The following is a 17,898-nucleotide window of genomic DNA, read 5'->3' as shown; positions in this document are numbered from 1 at the left end:
GTTGGCAGTCAAAAAAACTTCGGAAAGCAAAGGGCAGGATGTAATAGGTAATTGAAACAGATAAAGAATTTGGAAAGAAAGAAAGAAAGTGGAGAAAAAATGCCCGCCAGGTAGGATCCGAACCCACGACCTCCAGAATACGCTTCTATTGCGATGACCACTACGCTACCAGCGGGGTTTATTTCCCCTCCACTTTCTGGGGTATTTATGTTAAGGTATTTTTGTTTCCTGCGCTTGGGGGTGGTAGCCAGTGCCACTCGGACTACTCGGGGTAAAGGGGACCTTCTTTTTAACCCCCGGGCCGTGACTCGAGTGTCTACGACATGTCGAGAGTGGTCGACCAGCATTGAACCCTCATAAGCTCCCTATGGCACCAAGACTACCAGAACAGAGGCCCTCGCTATGCATGTAGCGAATCAGAATGAGAAATGAGGGGCTCGTTGAATGAAGACAGAAAACAATTACACCGTCTTCCCGTAGGGGAACCCTGGGTGGTTTGCGAAGCAGCCATGGGGTCGACTGAAGTTCCCATTAGTTTTCAGTTCGTCGGTTCCGTTGACGTTCAGCATCGCGTGCCTTCGTTGTATCAGTAGCTTCTTGACGTAGTTTGAATGAGTGAAGGACATAAGGCGCGTTCGTAGCACATGCTTCCGTCTCGGTTTGTAGCGCAGTGGGAAGAGCGCCACGTACCTCCCGTTTCGCGGCCAGACAGTCGTGGGATCGAAACCGGGCGCCGCCTAACTATTTATTTTTATAGTGGACTGCGCTGACGTCAGTCCAAACGCTGACGGGGCTGAAGAGACGCTCATGCGCAGTAGAGTGCTGACGGCGGACAAGGGAGGGAGGGACACAGCCCCGAGCATGAGATGATCCGCATCTAACAAGGATTGGCAGTCAAGAAATATACCTCGGAAAGCAAGGGGAAGGATGGAATAGGTCATCGAAACAGACAAGGAATTTGAAAAAAAAACAGAAATAAAGTGGAGAAAAAATGCCCGCCGGGTGGGTTCCGAACCCACGACCTCCAGAATACGCGTCTGGTGCGATGACCACTACGCTACCGGCGGGGCTATTTTCCCCTCCACTTTCTGGGGCATTTATATTAAGGTATTTTTGTTTCCTGCACTTGGGGGTGGTAGCCAGCGACACTCGGACTACTCGGGGTGAAGAGGACCTTCTTTTCAAACCCCGGGCCGTGACTCGAGTGTTTACGACATGTCGGGAGCGGTCGACCAGCATTGAACCCTCTTAAGCTACCTATGGCACCAGGAATGCCAGAACAGAGACCCTCGCTACATATTGCACATTCAGATTTGAGCTCTCCGTATGCAAAATTGGCTGAAAGCGAAACCAAAACAGTCTCTCAAAGCTAGAGTAGAGACTGGTGGTGCAATCTGCCGGTGTTTCATGCAACTGCAGGTGCTAGATTGCGCTCATACATGGAGGAAGAAAAAAAACTAATAACGAAAATGGCGCTTTTTGGTCGATCGACGCCACCAAAGCAAATCATTTTCATGTGTTTAAAAAGAGCTGTGACACTTTGATTTTCGCTTTACGAGTTTATGAAAGACTAAGTTATCATTCGCCACCGTTATTTCTGCCTTGACTTTTCTGTTTTCTTCTTTATTTAACTCGTACATTCGATGTGCAACAGGTTGCACGCATTGCACGTCAGGACAATGTTGAACCTTTGTGACTACATTTGGCTATTCTAGTACACTGTATTTTGGCAGAACACATTATTTCAACTTCCTCTTTCTTTCTATTGAAATTAGGGGTCTATACGGGCGAAGCCTTTAGGGGCTGGGGCTGTTGGCGTCTCCTGCTGTCGTCATTGCAATCGTCGTCTCGTGTAGTCACGGTACTAAAACACCGGGAAACTCGTTTACGCCTCGCGCTGGAACGTAACGCGTACTACAACAAAATCGGTACACTTGTTTACGCCTCGCGCTGAAGCGCTTCGTAACGCGAACTAAAAAAACACGGGAACACTCGTTTACTCCTCGCGCTAGTGAGCTTCGTGCTTCGAAGACAAGAGACGTTTACAGCGAAGCTGTATACCTCTACCTCCAACGGTTTTATCTTTGTTCGCAAGAACGCCAAGCCGCCACACTGCATGCTTCACCCCTCCCCAGGTTTCACGTTAGGGGAGACGGCCCGGGATTTTTTTATTGCTAATAAATAATAAACAATCTCTTGAGATGCCCCTGACGCCTCTGCCCTCGAAATTATTTAGTGGATTGCGGCAAATGGGGACAAGCAGCACCGATAGCACGTTGTTGTTTCTTTTGTGCAAGGCTTCCTTTCCCCTGAAAGATTTCAAAATCTAAATCAATGCCTTAAGGGCTTGCCAAGGTAAAGTTCTTCAGGCCTGTCCAGTGCGACTTCCCAGGAACGAACTGCTTAATTGGGCACTTACCGGTGAAGGGAATAATTTGCTCGTGAACGCAGTTGTTTGGTGAGCACGGCAGAGTGAAGCAAGCGTTTCTAGTGATCTCAAGGAGAGAGCGGACTTTCCATTGTCGATCGTCCTCTTTACCTTCATCGTAAACAGCGAGGCACACACACACACACACACGCACACACACAATACAACACACACACACACACACACACACAACGCACACGACACAACACACATACAACAAACACACGAACACACATAACACACACACACAACACAACAAACACAGCACACACCCATACAAAACACACTACATAACCTACACACACAACACGTACACACAACCCAACACACACAACACACACAACACGCACACACACTGTCTATGACATCATGTTTCATGGTTTTTTCACAACTTAGCCCCTGTGTGCAATATATTGCACATCTGATAACTTTTCAGCGAGACGCCATAGCAAATAAAGAATGACATCAGTATTATCTCTGTACTCTAATAAATTCTATTATTTAGAAAAATTAACTGTTTTTTACTGTTCCATGTTTCGGGTCCCAGGAGGTAGCGAATCAGAATGGTAAATGAGGGGCTCGTTGGCAATCAAGAAAGCCAAGGAAAGCAAAGGGGAAAGTATGGTAGGTCATTTTAGACTTCATGAAACAGCTATACACACACACACACATATATATATACTGTATATATATATATATATATATATATATATATATATATATATATATATATATATATATATATATATATATATATAGAGAGAGAGAGAGAGAGAGAGAGAGAGAGAGAGAGAGTTCTAGGAAGTCAACAGTATATTTTATACGTTTCCTTCAAAGGAAGAGAAGGAAACATCTATCAATAAAAATTTCAAAAGGGGAGGGGGGGGGGAGGCGGTCTCCCTTCTATACGACGTACCCGATGTGCTGAGCGCATCGAACTCGACTGCGGTCATTGTCCGGAGGAGGAGATGGCGCCCGCGCTTCGTCCGTCCACGCCGCCTGCCTCCTCTTCCTCGTTCGCTTCTTCCACATTCTTCTCTGCATGTCTGTCTATTTACTGACCTCCCCGTTCCCCTCCTTTCCTGTTACGTACCGTTTCACGTTTTGGCTTCTGCTCGCTTCGTCAGTAGAGAGACAGGGCGCCTTGAACTTGAAATAGAGAGAGCGCGAAATCTCGAAACGTCCACCGGCTCACGTTGCAGACTTGAAGGAGATACGCGTGAACAGAGAGAGAAGGGTAGACGAAAAAATCTTCAGCTGGGAGAGCATCCTCCCCCAAGCATGCCGGGAGGATGGAGCTAATTCGGGCTAGGCAGCGGGGCAAAGCGGCGAGCTGTATAGTTGCCAGTGCCACTCGCCTGCGTATTTGCGTTGTCCCCAGTCCATATTAGTGTTGTACTTTTCGATCAGACGTTTGTCGGAAATGATGTAGTCATATTGTCACGTGGATATTTATCAAGCAGCGATCCCCTTCTTGCGGTGTGCGTGATCCATGGTGTAAGAGTGGCGTGATCGCCGTGCAGTGTTTAATCCCCAGCGAGTGTTACGTTCCCTCTCCTTGCCAGCCAGGTGTTCGAAGACGACGACGCAAGTGTGTGGGTCCACCGCTCGCGGGCCAGAACGATTCAGCCATCTTCGCTGAGACTCGCCCTGCTGCCTGTACTCTTCGGTGTAGCGCTACGCCTAATAAATAGGTACATCGCCATCCTGCAGCTGTCTGCACCTCCGTCTACTAAGACGCAACAATATTTATAAAGGTCTGCCAAAAAAGGTTACCAATTAATACAACCGTAGTTTGTGGGACATCGCTGGATCGCATTTCAACAAAGTGTGTTGTCATTTTTTTTTTCAGTAAAATTATATAACTATTTTGGGGGTGTAAATATTCAGCACCGGCTCAAAACATAATGTGCCTGACGTACTTGTTGTTTTGTTGCCTGTAAATATAAATTCTGTTCGATCTTTTCATGCTGAATTGGCCTGCCAAAACGAATTATTTGCAAGCCTTGCAACCTACTGCTTTTCGCTACATGACAGCATCTTGATAACATGGACATTTTATCAAATATTGTGGGAGAAGTCTACATGCAGCCATGCATCATCGAGAAGACTGACGAATATTTTTTGATAATATAACGCAGCAAGATGACGCTGAAAACTAAATAAAGTTGGTCAGTTTCGAATAGCCTATACGACGACGCTGGCGTGACGTATACTACCTTCTTTGAGAAGCCAGGCAAAGACAATATTACGGCGAAACATATATTGTGCTGTCTGAGCCGCTCCCAGTTTGTATTCCGACATCGATATAAAATAGACAAGCAACCGTAAGCAAGCACACCAGCGCCGCTAAAAAAAAAATATGTGCTTCATGAGTATATTACACCCTCCCTCGATCTTCATTTGAGGTCAAACTAATAATAACCACCTTCAGTGTCATTTTCTCTGTTTCTCTTGAGAAATCACTCATTTAATCTGTTAAAACACCACAAGAGTGCAACACATAGTGTCATGTGCAATGTTTTCGTATGACGGTGAGATGCCCCTCGTGCATCAAACATGTGAACGTGGAGCAGGATATTTTCACAAATCCTCCACGCACCAACGCTTCGCCCTGCATGCGGCGGAGTACACAGATGCGACCATAGCGGCGTGTGGCGACCAAAAGAGTCCTATCCCACTTTAAGACGTTTACTGGGTCAAACCAAGGTGTTTTCTTTCAACCCTATTCTTGCGCGTGGGCACCCACCACGGCCGAAGAGTGACCGAAAGGGCACCTCCGCGATTGTCGGTGCACCTTCACCTATTGTGGGAAAGCTAATGAGCCGTGACTATAAACGTCAGGGACAGCAGGTGTATCCTTCCCGAAGCGTACGGGCGGAGCCGAGGGCAGTTCCATCGCTGGCGGCCGTTCTCAGGGCCATTTCCGCCGTCCAGCTTTTTTCCGGTCCGAGTCCCGAGACGGAAGAAACGTGTCCTTGGGGCTTTTGATGAGTTCCAGCCGCATCTCGCACGTGCGCCGAATATGTGGCGCGCAGTAAACGCGTAGGGCGAACAGCAGCGGAAACTTTCACGCTCTTCGTCTCGAACTCTTCAAAGAGGACCGCCTGTGGTGTTTCCTCTATTTCCGAGCGAAAAAAAGAAAAAAAAAAAGAGGGAGGGGGGGGGGGGGGGGGCATTGTTGGCCTGATCGGCTGTTGGTCCGATGGTCCGATCGGTCGAGCCCGTCCTCAGAGGGCCGCGGTTAGCCGAGGGGGCTCCCTCGGGGTCGTAAAGCGGACCTCGTCGGACCGGCGCCTCGTGAACCCCTCCTGGTCGGGCGACGAGCGAGGGAACCAGCTGGGCCGCACGTGCCGCCCTCGCCCCCGTGCGCGCGTGCCGCATGCATGCGCCGGCCGAAGGCGCGGGCGCGCTTTCAAGGAGCACGCTTTGTGCAGTGCCATTCAACCCGACGTTACCAAGAACTAGGGTCGGCTGCGTCTGCGCAACACCCACACACATCCGCCTCTCCAGTAATCATGATAATCGTTGTCGTACTCATCATCATCATCATCATCATAATCATCCCACCACTGCCACCACCATCATCGTCGTCATCCGCCTGCAGTTGCACACTACACGTCGAACCGCTCCTATTATCCGCCATCCAAATCCTCAATTTGCGTTCAGGAATTTCGACCTCTTCACATCATCCGATGATGACTTAATCTACGAAAGTACATGATAGATTGTCGAGAAATTGGGTTTCCATAAGTTGCGATCACAACTCGTTTGGCCTTTGCTAAAAAGCATAGCCTCTTCCCTTGTCTCTCAGCTGAAATAGTGACATATTGGAGCTCGCAGCAAGTATAGGCAATAGTTACAATGGCAGATTCAGTATACTCTCCCCACTTTCGATCTCATCCTCTGGCAGGCATTCAGTTTAGGGTGCCTCTGTACGCGCCGTTACTCACGCGGTCGACTTGTTTGTCTTGTGTGCTGCATTTCCTGGCCACGCTTTTATCCTACTTTGAATATAGTTGTCTCGTACGCCAGTGTGTTCTGTAGCCATAGCCGTGACGCCTGTCATCACCGTTTCCATGACCTCTTGAGCTGACCTCAGTTTTCTGGTTAGGAAGGCTCCAAGTTTGTGTCTCGTAAGTCATCATCGGAAGTATGCATTGACCTTCCTTTTTATGAGACGAGTTCAAGTAATGTTCATTACTTGAGTATGGTTACTGAATGCACCCATCGCTTACTAGTTTAGAGCCAGATTTTTTTTTTTTTTTTTTTGCTTGGTTTGAATAATTTGGCCAAGGTAATTATATTCGTCCACTTCTAGTATTCCTCCCCACTTGGATGTCTGGCATTACCTTTCACTGCATCAAACTTGTATTTAAACGTACCGTTCAGCTTTCCGAATGCAGTTCGCGCACTTTACTTTGCAGGACTTCCCGGCCTTGCAAGACGATGTCGCCCGTGAATCTCCTCAGCACTATCGGTTATCTTGGGATTTTAAGCAACCAAGTCACGGACCCACAACGACTCCTTGGGCATTCCTTAATCTACGAAAGTACATGATAGACTGTCGAGAAATTGGGTTTCCATAAGTTGCGATCACAACTCGTTTGGCCTTTGCTAAAAAGCATAGCCTCTTCCTTTGTCTCTCAGCTGAAATAGTGACATATTGGAGCTCGCAGCAAGTATAGGCAATAATTACAATGGCAGATTCAGTATCAAAGCATGACACAAAAGGAGTCTAAACTACGCAAAAGTCTGATCTGATTATGATGATTGATGATGATGATTGCTATTGGTTTCCCCTTTGAAGCGGGGTGATGACATGTCATCTTACCAAAAAGAACTAATATAACCATGTTTTACACTCTTGGTTTAATACTAGCGCTGCTTAGGGCAGGCACTACAGCTTATTAGGCCCGAAATACTTTTTTTCCCCTGTTACAGGTGGTAACTGTCCTAGGCAATATTACCCTCCCTGCTTTTCGTCCACCAGCATTCTAATCTTCTTTTCGTCCCCTCGACAGCCTTGAAGTTAACTTCCTCTCTGATACCCTTAAAGCCTAGGGCTTCTGGAAGCCCAATATTCCCTTCATGTAGATTTGGATGGATACCCTCGCATTTTCTCTCTCTCTCTCTCTCTCTCTCTCTCTCTCTCTCTCTCTCTCTCTCTCTCTCTCTCTCTCTCTCTCTCTCTCTCTCTCTCTCTCGCGCGCGCGCGCGCGTTTTTTTTTTGTTTTTTTTTTTTATTACCGCTTACACTATAGCGGCCGATTGCGCAAATGGGTGGGGGTGGATGTTATGCGAGTGGGCCCTCTCACCGCACGCCCAATGAAGACGTCGCATTTGATGGAGAAATAAGCGAATTCCGAGGCCGTAACTCGCGCGAAAGAAAACACGGCCTTGCGAGTAGCTTAGCGGAATACCGGAAGTAGTTCAGAGGAGGGCGGGGCGTTTACTTTTTTGGCCCAACAGGCGCGTCATTTGGCAGACCTCCCGCGAACATCGCGGTTATGCAAACAATTCACCGCGTGAGTTACGCCCAACAGGCCACCGTACCGCCGCGTTGTTTGATCGGAGCCGGCTCTCAGGCGGCTGCAGCCTGCCTCTGGTGCGAGGCTGTTCGCAATGTTTGCCGAAATCACATTTGGACGATACGCTCAGCGCTTCTGCAGAGAGCGTTCAGGTCGGCCTCTCAACTTTCTGCACTCCATGATAGACTACACCTGCACCTCCCCATATTTAGAAACAGCCGCAGGGGCGGATCCAGGTTTTTTTTTTCAAAGCTTCTATCGGTTATGATGATGATGACGATATTGATAAGGAGGAGGAAATAGTAGCGTGTTTTATTCACTGAATTTTTCGAAAACCATTAATACAATAAATAGAAACAAAACCATCAACTAGACCTGAGAGGTCATCTTCTTGGGGGTATAAATTCCAAAATCGAGGGGAGCGGGGTTCGGGACGTCTGGACCCCCCCTCTGGATCCGCCAATGAACAGCCGGTTCAGTCAAGATTGCCCGTCATGTAATTCTAGGCCCATAACAGTTAAGAAACGTTATAGGTTCACAAAAGTTGTCGGTTAACTCTTATCCCTATCTCCTTCCCTTTGGCCCCTTTCATCAGCATCTCCACCCCGCATCATCTTCCTCAAACATTTCGTGACCCAACATTCTCAAGACAGCGCATGGTTCCAACGTTCTTTCTTTCACAATGTCATCTCTGTCTTCACCTCGTATGTATGTATGTATGTATGTATGTATGTATGTATGTATGTATGTATGTATGTATGTATGTATGTATGTATGTATGTATGCAAGCCTGCATGCATGTATGCATGTATCCATGTATGTATGTATGTATGTATGTATGTATGTATGTATGTATGTATGTATGTATGTATGTATGTATGTATGTATGTGTCTGTCTATAACAACTATCAACCTTGACGTAGAACCGTAAGATAAAATTAAATCGTTAGTTGGTGGGGGGGGGGGTCAGTCGCATGCAAATGCTTAAATATAAATGACAAAGATCGAAAAATCTCAGCGCAGAGGAACCGAAAAACCTTCAATTTGGTTAGGCCTCAGGTCATAGCTTGTAGTGCCTCCCCCCTCCTTTATTTACCTGTGCTCTTTCTTTTGTAAGGGGATTCAGTACATGCAGCGGCAGTGACAAGATGCCACATTGTGAACAGCGATTGGGGATAGGCTTTGGGGAGGGATGAGCTTACGGACAGCCTGGAAAAACAAATTTGGGTGGAAAGGTTAGAATTATCCCATCCTCCTCTTCCGCTAGCTACGTTCCTGCTTTCGAATGTTTTATTGGTATGCCCTGTACGTTTTAACGGTAATTGACCTACGTTTTTGCAATTAGAATAATGTACGAAAACAGGCTTCAAAACTTGCCAATCCTTAAATCTTTCGTTTTATTTCTGAATCACCATTACGAATAGCTTTCTTACAGGTGCAGGAGAAGGAGGAGTAAAAAGAACGGAAAGGCCGGGAGGTTAACCAGGTGTATATAGAGCTCGGTTTGCTACCCTGCACTAGGGGAGTGGGGTTCCGGGGATAAAAGAGAAGGCAGCAAAGAATAAGCGACACGTAAATTTGTTACGGACGCAAGGACAAGGACATGTGTGTTCCAGACACGCGGCTGGGGCATGCAATCGGCCTTGTACGCAAGTTTATTTCGCTATAAAGTTGGTTTTACTGCCAAGCATTTACTTTCTTGATGCGAGAAATTATGCGAAAGAAAGTCCTATTGAGACAGCCTTCGTTGTGGAATCCAAACAAGCGTTCTCTGCCGGTCGGAAATCTGCGTTATCGATGGCTGCTGTCAAATAGTGGTGTGCTTGCAATGCCTGCAGTTTAGGAAAAAATTCTGCCGGTGGAAAATTTTAAGCCAGTGCCTGGATTAGAGCTTTGAGCCCATATGTCGCTGGAAACCACTCTTGTAATACTTCGAGCGTTAAAATATAAATCCAGAATTTGTAAACTACGGCCCAGTTATAGCTAGACATAAATAATAACGGACCGTATAAAGTCACAAAGGTCACAAATTAGTGGGCAAAGTTTAAAGAAGGGTCCGATGCGAACTTTTACGAGCTTTACTTCCTCGTTTACCGGTTCGTGGCGCAACGGGGTGCCTGTGTTCCATTGCATCTGTGGACCCCACAATTTTCTGAAAATAGAGGGCTGCAGAAACAAGACTTGAAGGCATATGAAGAGACCATGTGTTTTCCGATAGAACAGTACACAAATAACGCCGCGTCTGTTTATCTTTGAATATTGAAGTGACGATCTGAGAGCAGACAAAGGCGCCTCACAACGTACCATATGACGACGAGCGAACAAGTTGAAAAACAAGTTGAGAAACCGAGTTGAAAAGCTCCTTACTAAGTTGGAACCTGCCCCCCCCCCCCCCCCTTCCGAGCGCTCCCTCTTTCGGTAACGATCTTCCTATCCCATGCTCTTCCTCGGACGCCCATACACGAACTTACATCAAAGCCGCTGTATCAGCCGCGTCGCGCTCAATGAAGGGCTCAAGTTGTGGGCCCTGTCGAGTTGTTTGTTGTTATCTGCCGCTTCCACCGTAAAATATCGCCGCACATTCGACACTGCGTGTACACGCCGCGTATATACACACACATGTCTCGACTGAAACGATGTATGAAAGGAAGGTTGCGACGCGGGCTCTCCCCTCTCGATCCAGACCCTGCGATGCTTTACAAGGCAACGACGGCGGCTGCTTGAGGGACGAAGACGCTGCCGCCTCGGGGTTGCGGAGTAGTTGCGGCAAGAGCGGGGCCCCGAACGGGTCGGGTTTCTCCCGCCAGACGCTTCATATCGCTCGTCGACGATGCACTCCTCTCCCCCACTCACGCTGTACACACGGGGCGCACCGCAGAGCCCATTCAAGACTTCGTCGAAGCACAGCCACTCATGGCATCACTCAAGGAAGTGCCTGTACCCCTTGGGACCATGACGAAAGAGGCCTGCTTGTTCCGCAGGAGACAATGCATTGGCGCGCGTTTTGTATTTTGTTCTGTGCGAGTACACACGAGTTGAGAAACGGCCTTTTCTTTTCTTTTTTTGCTCGCGCAAGTTTAATTTAAAGTTTCATCTGGATGATGGCTTCGTATACTCTTCTTCGCGATAAACCTTTTTGACAGAGTGACAGGACAGTAGCTACCGGAAGCTGGGAGTTCATAGTGAGTTCCTCCCCTTAGTTTGTTGGCGTACAGCATAGTGGGGTGCCGTCAACCGTCTATGCTATCGGGCGTTGGAAATCCCTTAGTAAATTTCTCATTTATTAACACAGATTCATTCGTAAAGAAAAGCAATTCGTTTGCCAATATACCAAACATTTTACGAGTAGGGGGTTACCTAACAAGACTCGTTTTTAATTATAACTCAAAAAACAATGTGTCCGTTAGGACTGCATTAATCATGCTAGGTCTGAGTACGCGACACGATCTTTCTTCCCACAGAGCAGCTATTTTTTATGTCGAAGTAGTGCGCGAAATGCTTGAAAAATTCTAACTTATTTAACCCACATTTCTTCGACACCACAAAATCCTATACAACAAACGATCCTGGCAATTATGTTTCTTAACAAAAATGGTGCGCATGGTGAAAATAAAACTCTTCCTCCAAACTACGTTCATTGCTCGTCACACACCGAAGATCCCCTGCCGATGCGATCAACTCCAGACAAACCGAGGCGATGTCTCCGCACAATTTGTCCTGTCGCATAGGAGCTCGCATTCGTTCCGGGCGGCCTTCCAAGCCAGACCTCGCTTCCCGAGCGGGTGACAGCGGCTTGGCGGGAGCGACTCACCAGTTGAATCCACGGTCCCTGTGCACGGTGACGGCAAATCCGAACATGGAGCCGTCCGGTCCCCGGTGCACGAGCGCCGAAGGCAGGTCCACGTTGAACGCCCATGCCGGCGGGCACGTCCGCGGCACCAACAACAAGCAGAGCAACGGGCCCAGCCCGTGCCGGAGGAGGGCACGAGTCCGCATCTCTCGGCGGCGAACGACGACGAAGCCCGAGAGGAGCGATGCGCTCCGAAGGCCTCCTCCACCGCGCGGGGGAGCTTCTCTGCCGCGGCCGCTACGGGCGACGACTGAGGGGGGCGGGACGTACGTACAGGGCAACGAGCGACGCGCGCTGATTTGCGGCCGCCTCCGTCCCAGCTTGCTTCTTCGCGACTTCTTGCGCTGGCCCTCCGTTTTGAGAGACCCTGCTGCCGTGCGTTCTGCTGGCAGTTTCCGCGCATTCCTTTATTTTTCAGATATTTTTGAAACTTATGTGGAACACCGGAAAAGAAAATCTTGTCGCGTCCTGCCCCTATTTCCGATTGCGCTTCCGTTTCGACATTTCCTTTTGGATCTTTATATATATCTGGGATGCCGTATTTCTGTGTCCGTTCTTTTTCTTATTATTTTTTTATAAGATTTGGAAGCCATCTGCTGTCCAGGTTTTTTCTTTCGCTTTTCACTGGATCCCAGAAATTACTTTCCCAGTTGCCATGTTCTAAAAGTTGCGAAAATGACACATACTTCTGATCCGAGACGTCATGGAAGAACCAAAAATGTGAATGACATTTCTTAATTGAAATATAAGCACAAGTTTAGTGCGCTCTATGCGCTCTGCTGGGATGTTCTGCTGGGATGTGAGGGGTTCTTCCATTACGGTCTCAACTTGCTGCAGCAAGTTTAAACCACAATGTCTTTCATTGTCATTCACACAATGGAAGGGTAAAAGAGATGTTGTAGACCTTCAAAACCTGAAACCATTGTCATTTATTACTTAAGCTTAAGTCATTCACAGCAAATAGTTTAAATTTAACAAGTGTTGAAAGACTGCAAGAAAAGCGTTAATAACATGACTTGAAAAACTGGGGAATTGCATTTAACGGGAGTTAACTGACATGTTAAGCCCTCAGCGCATTGTCTATCAGTGCTCCAAAATATGACATTCGTTTCAGCCGCCGCCACAGGACTAGAAACCGCTTCTCTGAGACCGCATCTTTGTCCACTTTCACAATTCAAGCGGAAGGTACCCCGCAAAGCTCTGTCATCTCACCACTGCTATTTAACCTCGCCATGAAGGACTTCCCACCGAAGTTGCAGTCGATTCCACGTATTAAACCCGCGTTATACGCGGATGACCTCCCCGTCTGGACGCCTACTGGTTTTATTGGAGAGCAGCAAGGCGTCTTGCAGCAAGGGGTTACCATTACCGTTCACTACCGCCAGACACAAGGCCTCTGCAGTGCGGACCCGTTAAAATCGGCTTTGCTGATGCTCCACTCCAAGTCTCCTCACAAACCTGCGCAAGACCTACCTGAACCTCAGTTGACCATTGCAGGGCAGCCAGTCCCCAATGCAGGGATGCCAGTCACGATACCCAAAACGGCTCTGGACTGCACACAGTTTCCCCAGTACATAAAACCCTATCGCAACTGATGCACCTTCTGCAGAGCATCTCAGCAAAAACGCCCGTGTTGTCGAGATTTCAGCACACGTTAAAGATCCCCAGGTGGACAAAATTAATCCGGAGCCCTCCACTACGGCGTGCCTCATCGCCTGCGTTGCGTACAATCAATCAATTTATGCAGCGCATATCGCACCGCCGTCGATGTCTAAAAGAACAAGATACCCTCGGAATAGTGCAAGCTTTGCTTATTAACCGCATTACCTATGGAATCCCATACCTCACTCTCAAAACAACAGACAAGGCTCGGGTCAACAGTATGATTCGCCTAGCGTACAGAACTGCGCTTGGCCTCCCCATTGCCACTGCGACCCAAAAACTATTCGCTTTTGGAGTTCACAACAAGTGGGAAGAACTGCAAGAAACAATCACTAAGCTCAAGGAATAGCTATTGCCCTGGCCGCCACTTCCCGCCCTTAAACAGTCACTATTGCAACGATTGGCAGACAGCCCGCCGAAACTACCAGATTGGCCGCATCTCTCTATCAGCCCCACTTATCCTCAAAACCTTCTCGACGACCCCTAACATCCGCATCATGTGGGCTTCTGGACATGCCGCTACCCCCAGTAATGAAGCGGCTCACGCCGCGGTCAGTGATTTTATACACCGAGCCCTTGGCGACGGTGGCCAATTTCTACCCCTGCCCAAACCCGAAGACACCTCGGAACCCATCCACGAGGACAGCGAAACCGAAAGGCCCCAGTCCGACCGCAACAACACCGCGAACAAGGCCATCGAACCACAACCCAAGCGCCGCGCGCGAGAGAACACCAAAGAAAGAAGACTTCTCGCGCGTCTCGACCACCAACAAGATCGACAGGACAGACTCGAAGATGCCGTAAAGTCACATGCCGACCGCCTCACGGCGCTGGAGAACACGTGTCAACAAATGATGCACACCATGCAGAACATCCAATCTATGGTGCTTCCAATTCGCGCCCAACTGCAACCCGAAAATGCACCGCCACCTCCGCCACCGCCGATGATACAACCGGACCAACAGCCACCATACGCACCCGCCCATGGCCCGCAGCCCCAGCTCATCACGCCCACGTCTAAGAACGCCCGGCGACAGTGGTCCACCGCGCCATCTTACGGTGTGGCAGTGGAACGCTAACGGAGTCCATAGCAAGAGAGCTACACTACAGCAGTACTTAAACCAAGACCCCCAAAAAAGCCCAGACGTCATTCTCGTCCAGGAAACACACAGTGAAACCCCCTTCACACTCCCCGGCTACCGCACACATACCAGCCTGCCCAGCGCCCTAACCGCCGGCAAAGGCGCTGCCCAAGGCGTGTGTACCTTAGTGCGCAAAGGCCTGACTTACATCGAGCATGAACTCAGCCTGAACAGTGCTATAGAACATACGGCCGTAGAAATCGTCACCGGTCGCAAGAAAGCTAAGGCCAGTCTCTACATAATCAACATCTATAGCAACCCGAAGCAATATCAACAGCGATTCCGCACTCTCCTACACCGGGCCGACCATCTGGCTCAAGAGGAAGCAATCCGGCTGTGCGGCGACTTGAACGCCCCCCACACCGCCTGGGGCTATCCCAAGACCACAGCAAAGGGCCACAGCCTCTTTGACGAAACGACGGAGGCGGGATACACTCCTCAACGACCCGGCCATCCACATCCGGCATGGGATGTCCGTCCAACGCGACACTAACCCCGACCTTACGTTCTACAAAGCCCCCAAGGACCGCACGAGAGCCACATGGCGGAATACCGGGGAAACGCTCGGCAGCGATCACTGCATCCTCGAAGTTCTTGTCCCGCTGAAGGATCGCCTACCAACCCCGAGAGCGCAACAACTCACGGACTGGCAGCAATATCGCCGCCACCTCGATGCCAGCCTTCCGCCTACCATAGAGGACATTGACGACTGGACACGCGCTCTGCATTCTGCCACCCACGAGGCCACTGCACTGATCCCCATCGACGCAGACGCCCCGCTCGCCGACAGCCGCCTCGCTCATCTCACAGAAGCCAGAGCATCTATACGAGCCCGCTGGAAACGCCAAAGACACAACCGAAGTCTCCGCAAACGTCTGGCGCAGCTCAACCGCGAGATAGAGGCTCACAGTGCAACCCTCTGCCGCCAACATTGGCACGCCATTTGCGAAGAGGCCGATGGCCAGATGCACAAAAGCCGCACATGGCAATTACTTCGACATCTCCTCGATGAGAGCAAGACCAAGAGCACGCAACGGCATGTCCTCGCCCGCACCCTCCACAAAGCGCTGCGTGAGCTCGGCGACTCAGTGGTCCGTAAACGCCTCGACGACAAATATCTCCCAGCCACGCCCCCAGACCCCCTTCCGGACTACGTGGGGGCACCTAACCAGGGCGTCGACGCGGACATCGAGGAATGGGAGGTGCGGGCGGCACTCCAGAAGCTCAACTGCAGATCGGCAGCTGGACCGGACAAGGTCACCAACAAAGCCCTGCGAAAAAGACCGACGGCGCAATCTCGGCGCTCACAGCCTACTACAACAAGTGCTGGCAATCGGGCAAGCTACCCCCACAATGGAAGAAAGCGCGCACAACGCTCATCCCCAAACTGGGCAAGCCTCCATACATCGATCACCTCCGACCGATTTCCCTTACATCCTGCCTCGGTAAGCTGCTGGAGCACGTTCTCCTCAATCGCTGGCAGACGTACCTCGAAGAAGCCGACCTGTACCCCGACACTGCTGGGCTTTCGGACTAAGCTCAGCACACAAGACGCAATGCTCCTCATTCAACACGAGATCCTGAACCCCCCCGCCGGATCCCTCGACAACTACGCTCTACTGGGCCTGGATCTTCATAGCGCCTTTGATAAGGTGCACCACTCAGCAATCCTCGCGCAGGTCTCGCACCTCAACATGGGACATCGCACTTTTGCATATGTCAAAGACTTCCTCGCTAACCGCACGACACAAATCGTGGCCGACGACATCGAGCTCCCAGAGAAGACCCTGGGTAGCACCGGCACACCCCAAGGATCAGTGATATCCCCCCTATTGTTTAACCTAGTCATGATAGGAGTTGCCCGCAGACTGGGCAGCCTCCCAGACGTCAAACACACCATTTCCGCGGATGATATCACCATATGGAAGGCCGGTGGCAGCGACAGACAAATCGAAATCACGCTGCAGCAAGCTATTGACACCGTGGAAGAGCAACTCCAAGGTACGGGACTCCGGTGCTCCCCGGCAAAGTCCGAACTGCTCAACCTACCACCCCCTGGTACGCGCAACAATCGTGAAGCACCCCCTAACATCAAGCTGAAGACGAAGGACGGCACCCCCATCCCGGAAGTCAAGTCCATACGGACTCGGCATGTACATTGACGCACTCCGCCACAACGGACACACGTTACAGCGCCTCAACGCCAAAATCACCACGGCCATGCAACTCATCCGCAAGGTAGCCACACGATATGCCGGCATGAGAGAGACCAGTCTCCTCCGGCTAGTTCAGTCTTTCGCCGTTAGTCACGTCGCATACGTGGCGGCATACCACAATTCGAAGCCGGCAGAGCGTCAGAAAATAGACGCCCTGATAAGGAAAGTATACAAGACAGCGCTCGGTATCTACACGTATACCAACACGGAGAAACTCCTCGACCTAGGCGTTCACAACACGCTCGCCGAGATCGCCGAAGCCCAGCGAGCCACACAGTTCGTAAGACTCACCCAGACAAAGACAGGCCGCGCAATCCTGGCCCTCATCGGTTACAACCCCCCCGGCCACATCGGCCCTACACCCACCGGCCCACTGCCACTAGTCTTCAGCCGACGGCTCAGGATCCCCTCGCTGCCCAAACACATGCACCCCGACGCCAACCCCGAACGTCGCCTGGCCCGCGTGAAGGCCCTAGCGAAGATGTACGCACAAGACACAAGCGCTTACTACGTCGACGCCGCACCATACCTCGGCAGACCCGATGCTTACGCGGTCGCCGTCATATCAGCTGCCACGGGAGCCCTCAAGACAGCCGCAAGCATACGTACAACACACACGACTCTGGCCGAGGAGTTCGCTGTCGCTCTGGCCCTCACCCAACTTCCGTGCACCACGATCCTCAGCGACTCTCGCTTAGCGATCCTCCGTTTCGCCACCAACCAGTTATCCCCCGCCACCCTACGAATCTGCACCCCCTCCCGGGCAACCGTAAAACTCGCCCGACTCACATGATTCCCGGCCCACACCGACCTACCGAACGGCGGAACTGTTAACAGGAATGCGGAGGCGGACGCTACGGCACGCGCGCTCACCAGTCGCGCAGCCGTACACGACCCCGCACGTTCCGTCCAACAGCCCCTCCCCAAACCCACGCCGCTCCTCACATACGGTGAGATTCTAGCCTGGTACCGCGACACCAGACTAAAGTACCCACCGCCGCACCCCGACCTCCCACGAGCGGAGTCGACGATACTCCGTCAACTCCAAACGGAAGCGATATGGACCCCC

The 17,898-nt window shown here is 50.3% G+C and overlaps 1 protein-coding gene and 1 non-coding gene across 3 annotated transcripts in view; both read right to left on the bottom strand.

Annotated features, from left to right (window-relative positions):
• The window catches only part of LOC144170452 (integrin alpha-PS2-like), a 66,024-nt gene extending 53,957 nt beyond the window's left edge, over positions 1 to 12,067 (bottom strand). For both annotated transcript variants that reach the window (XM_077700267.1, XM_077700268.1), the window contains exon 1: positions 11,771 to 12,067. In XM_077700267.1, coding sequence (XP_077556393.1) covers positions 11,771 to 11,955 — 185 coding nt within the window. In that variant the 5' untranslated portion in view covers positions 11,956 to 12,067. The remainder of the gene's footprint in view (positions 1 to 11,770) is intronic.
• Positions 995 to 1,067, bottom strand: Trnat-cgu (transfer RNA threonine (anticodon CGU)). Its single transcript has one exon. It is a non-coding gene; the product is annotated as a tRNA-Thr (tRNA).
• Positions 12,068 to 17,898: the final 5,831 nt, after the last annotated feature.

Source organism: Haemaphysalis longicornis, unplaced genomic scaffold (genome assembly GCF_048455015.1).
Source record: "Haemaphysalis longicornis isolate Haplotype H1 unplaced genomic scaffold, Haemaphysalis longicornis Haplotype H1 scaffold_2, whole genome shotgun sequence".
In the NCBI taxonomy this organism is placed as follows: domain Eukaryota; kingdom Metazoa; phylum Arthropoda; class Arachnida; order Ixodida; family Ixodidae; genus Haemaphysalis; species Haemaphysalis longicornis.
The sequence above is the reverse complement of the archived record's forward strand: the minus strand, read 5'-3'. Positions and strand labels throughout refer to the sequence as shown.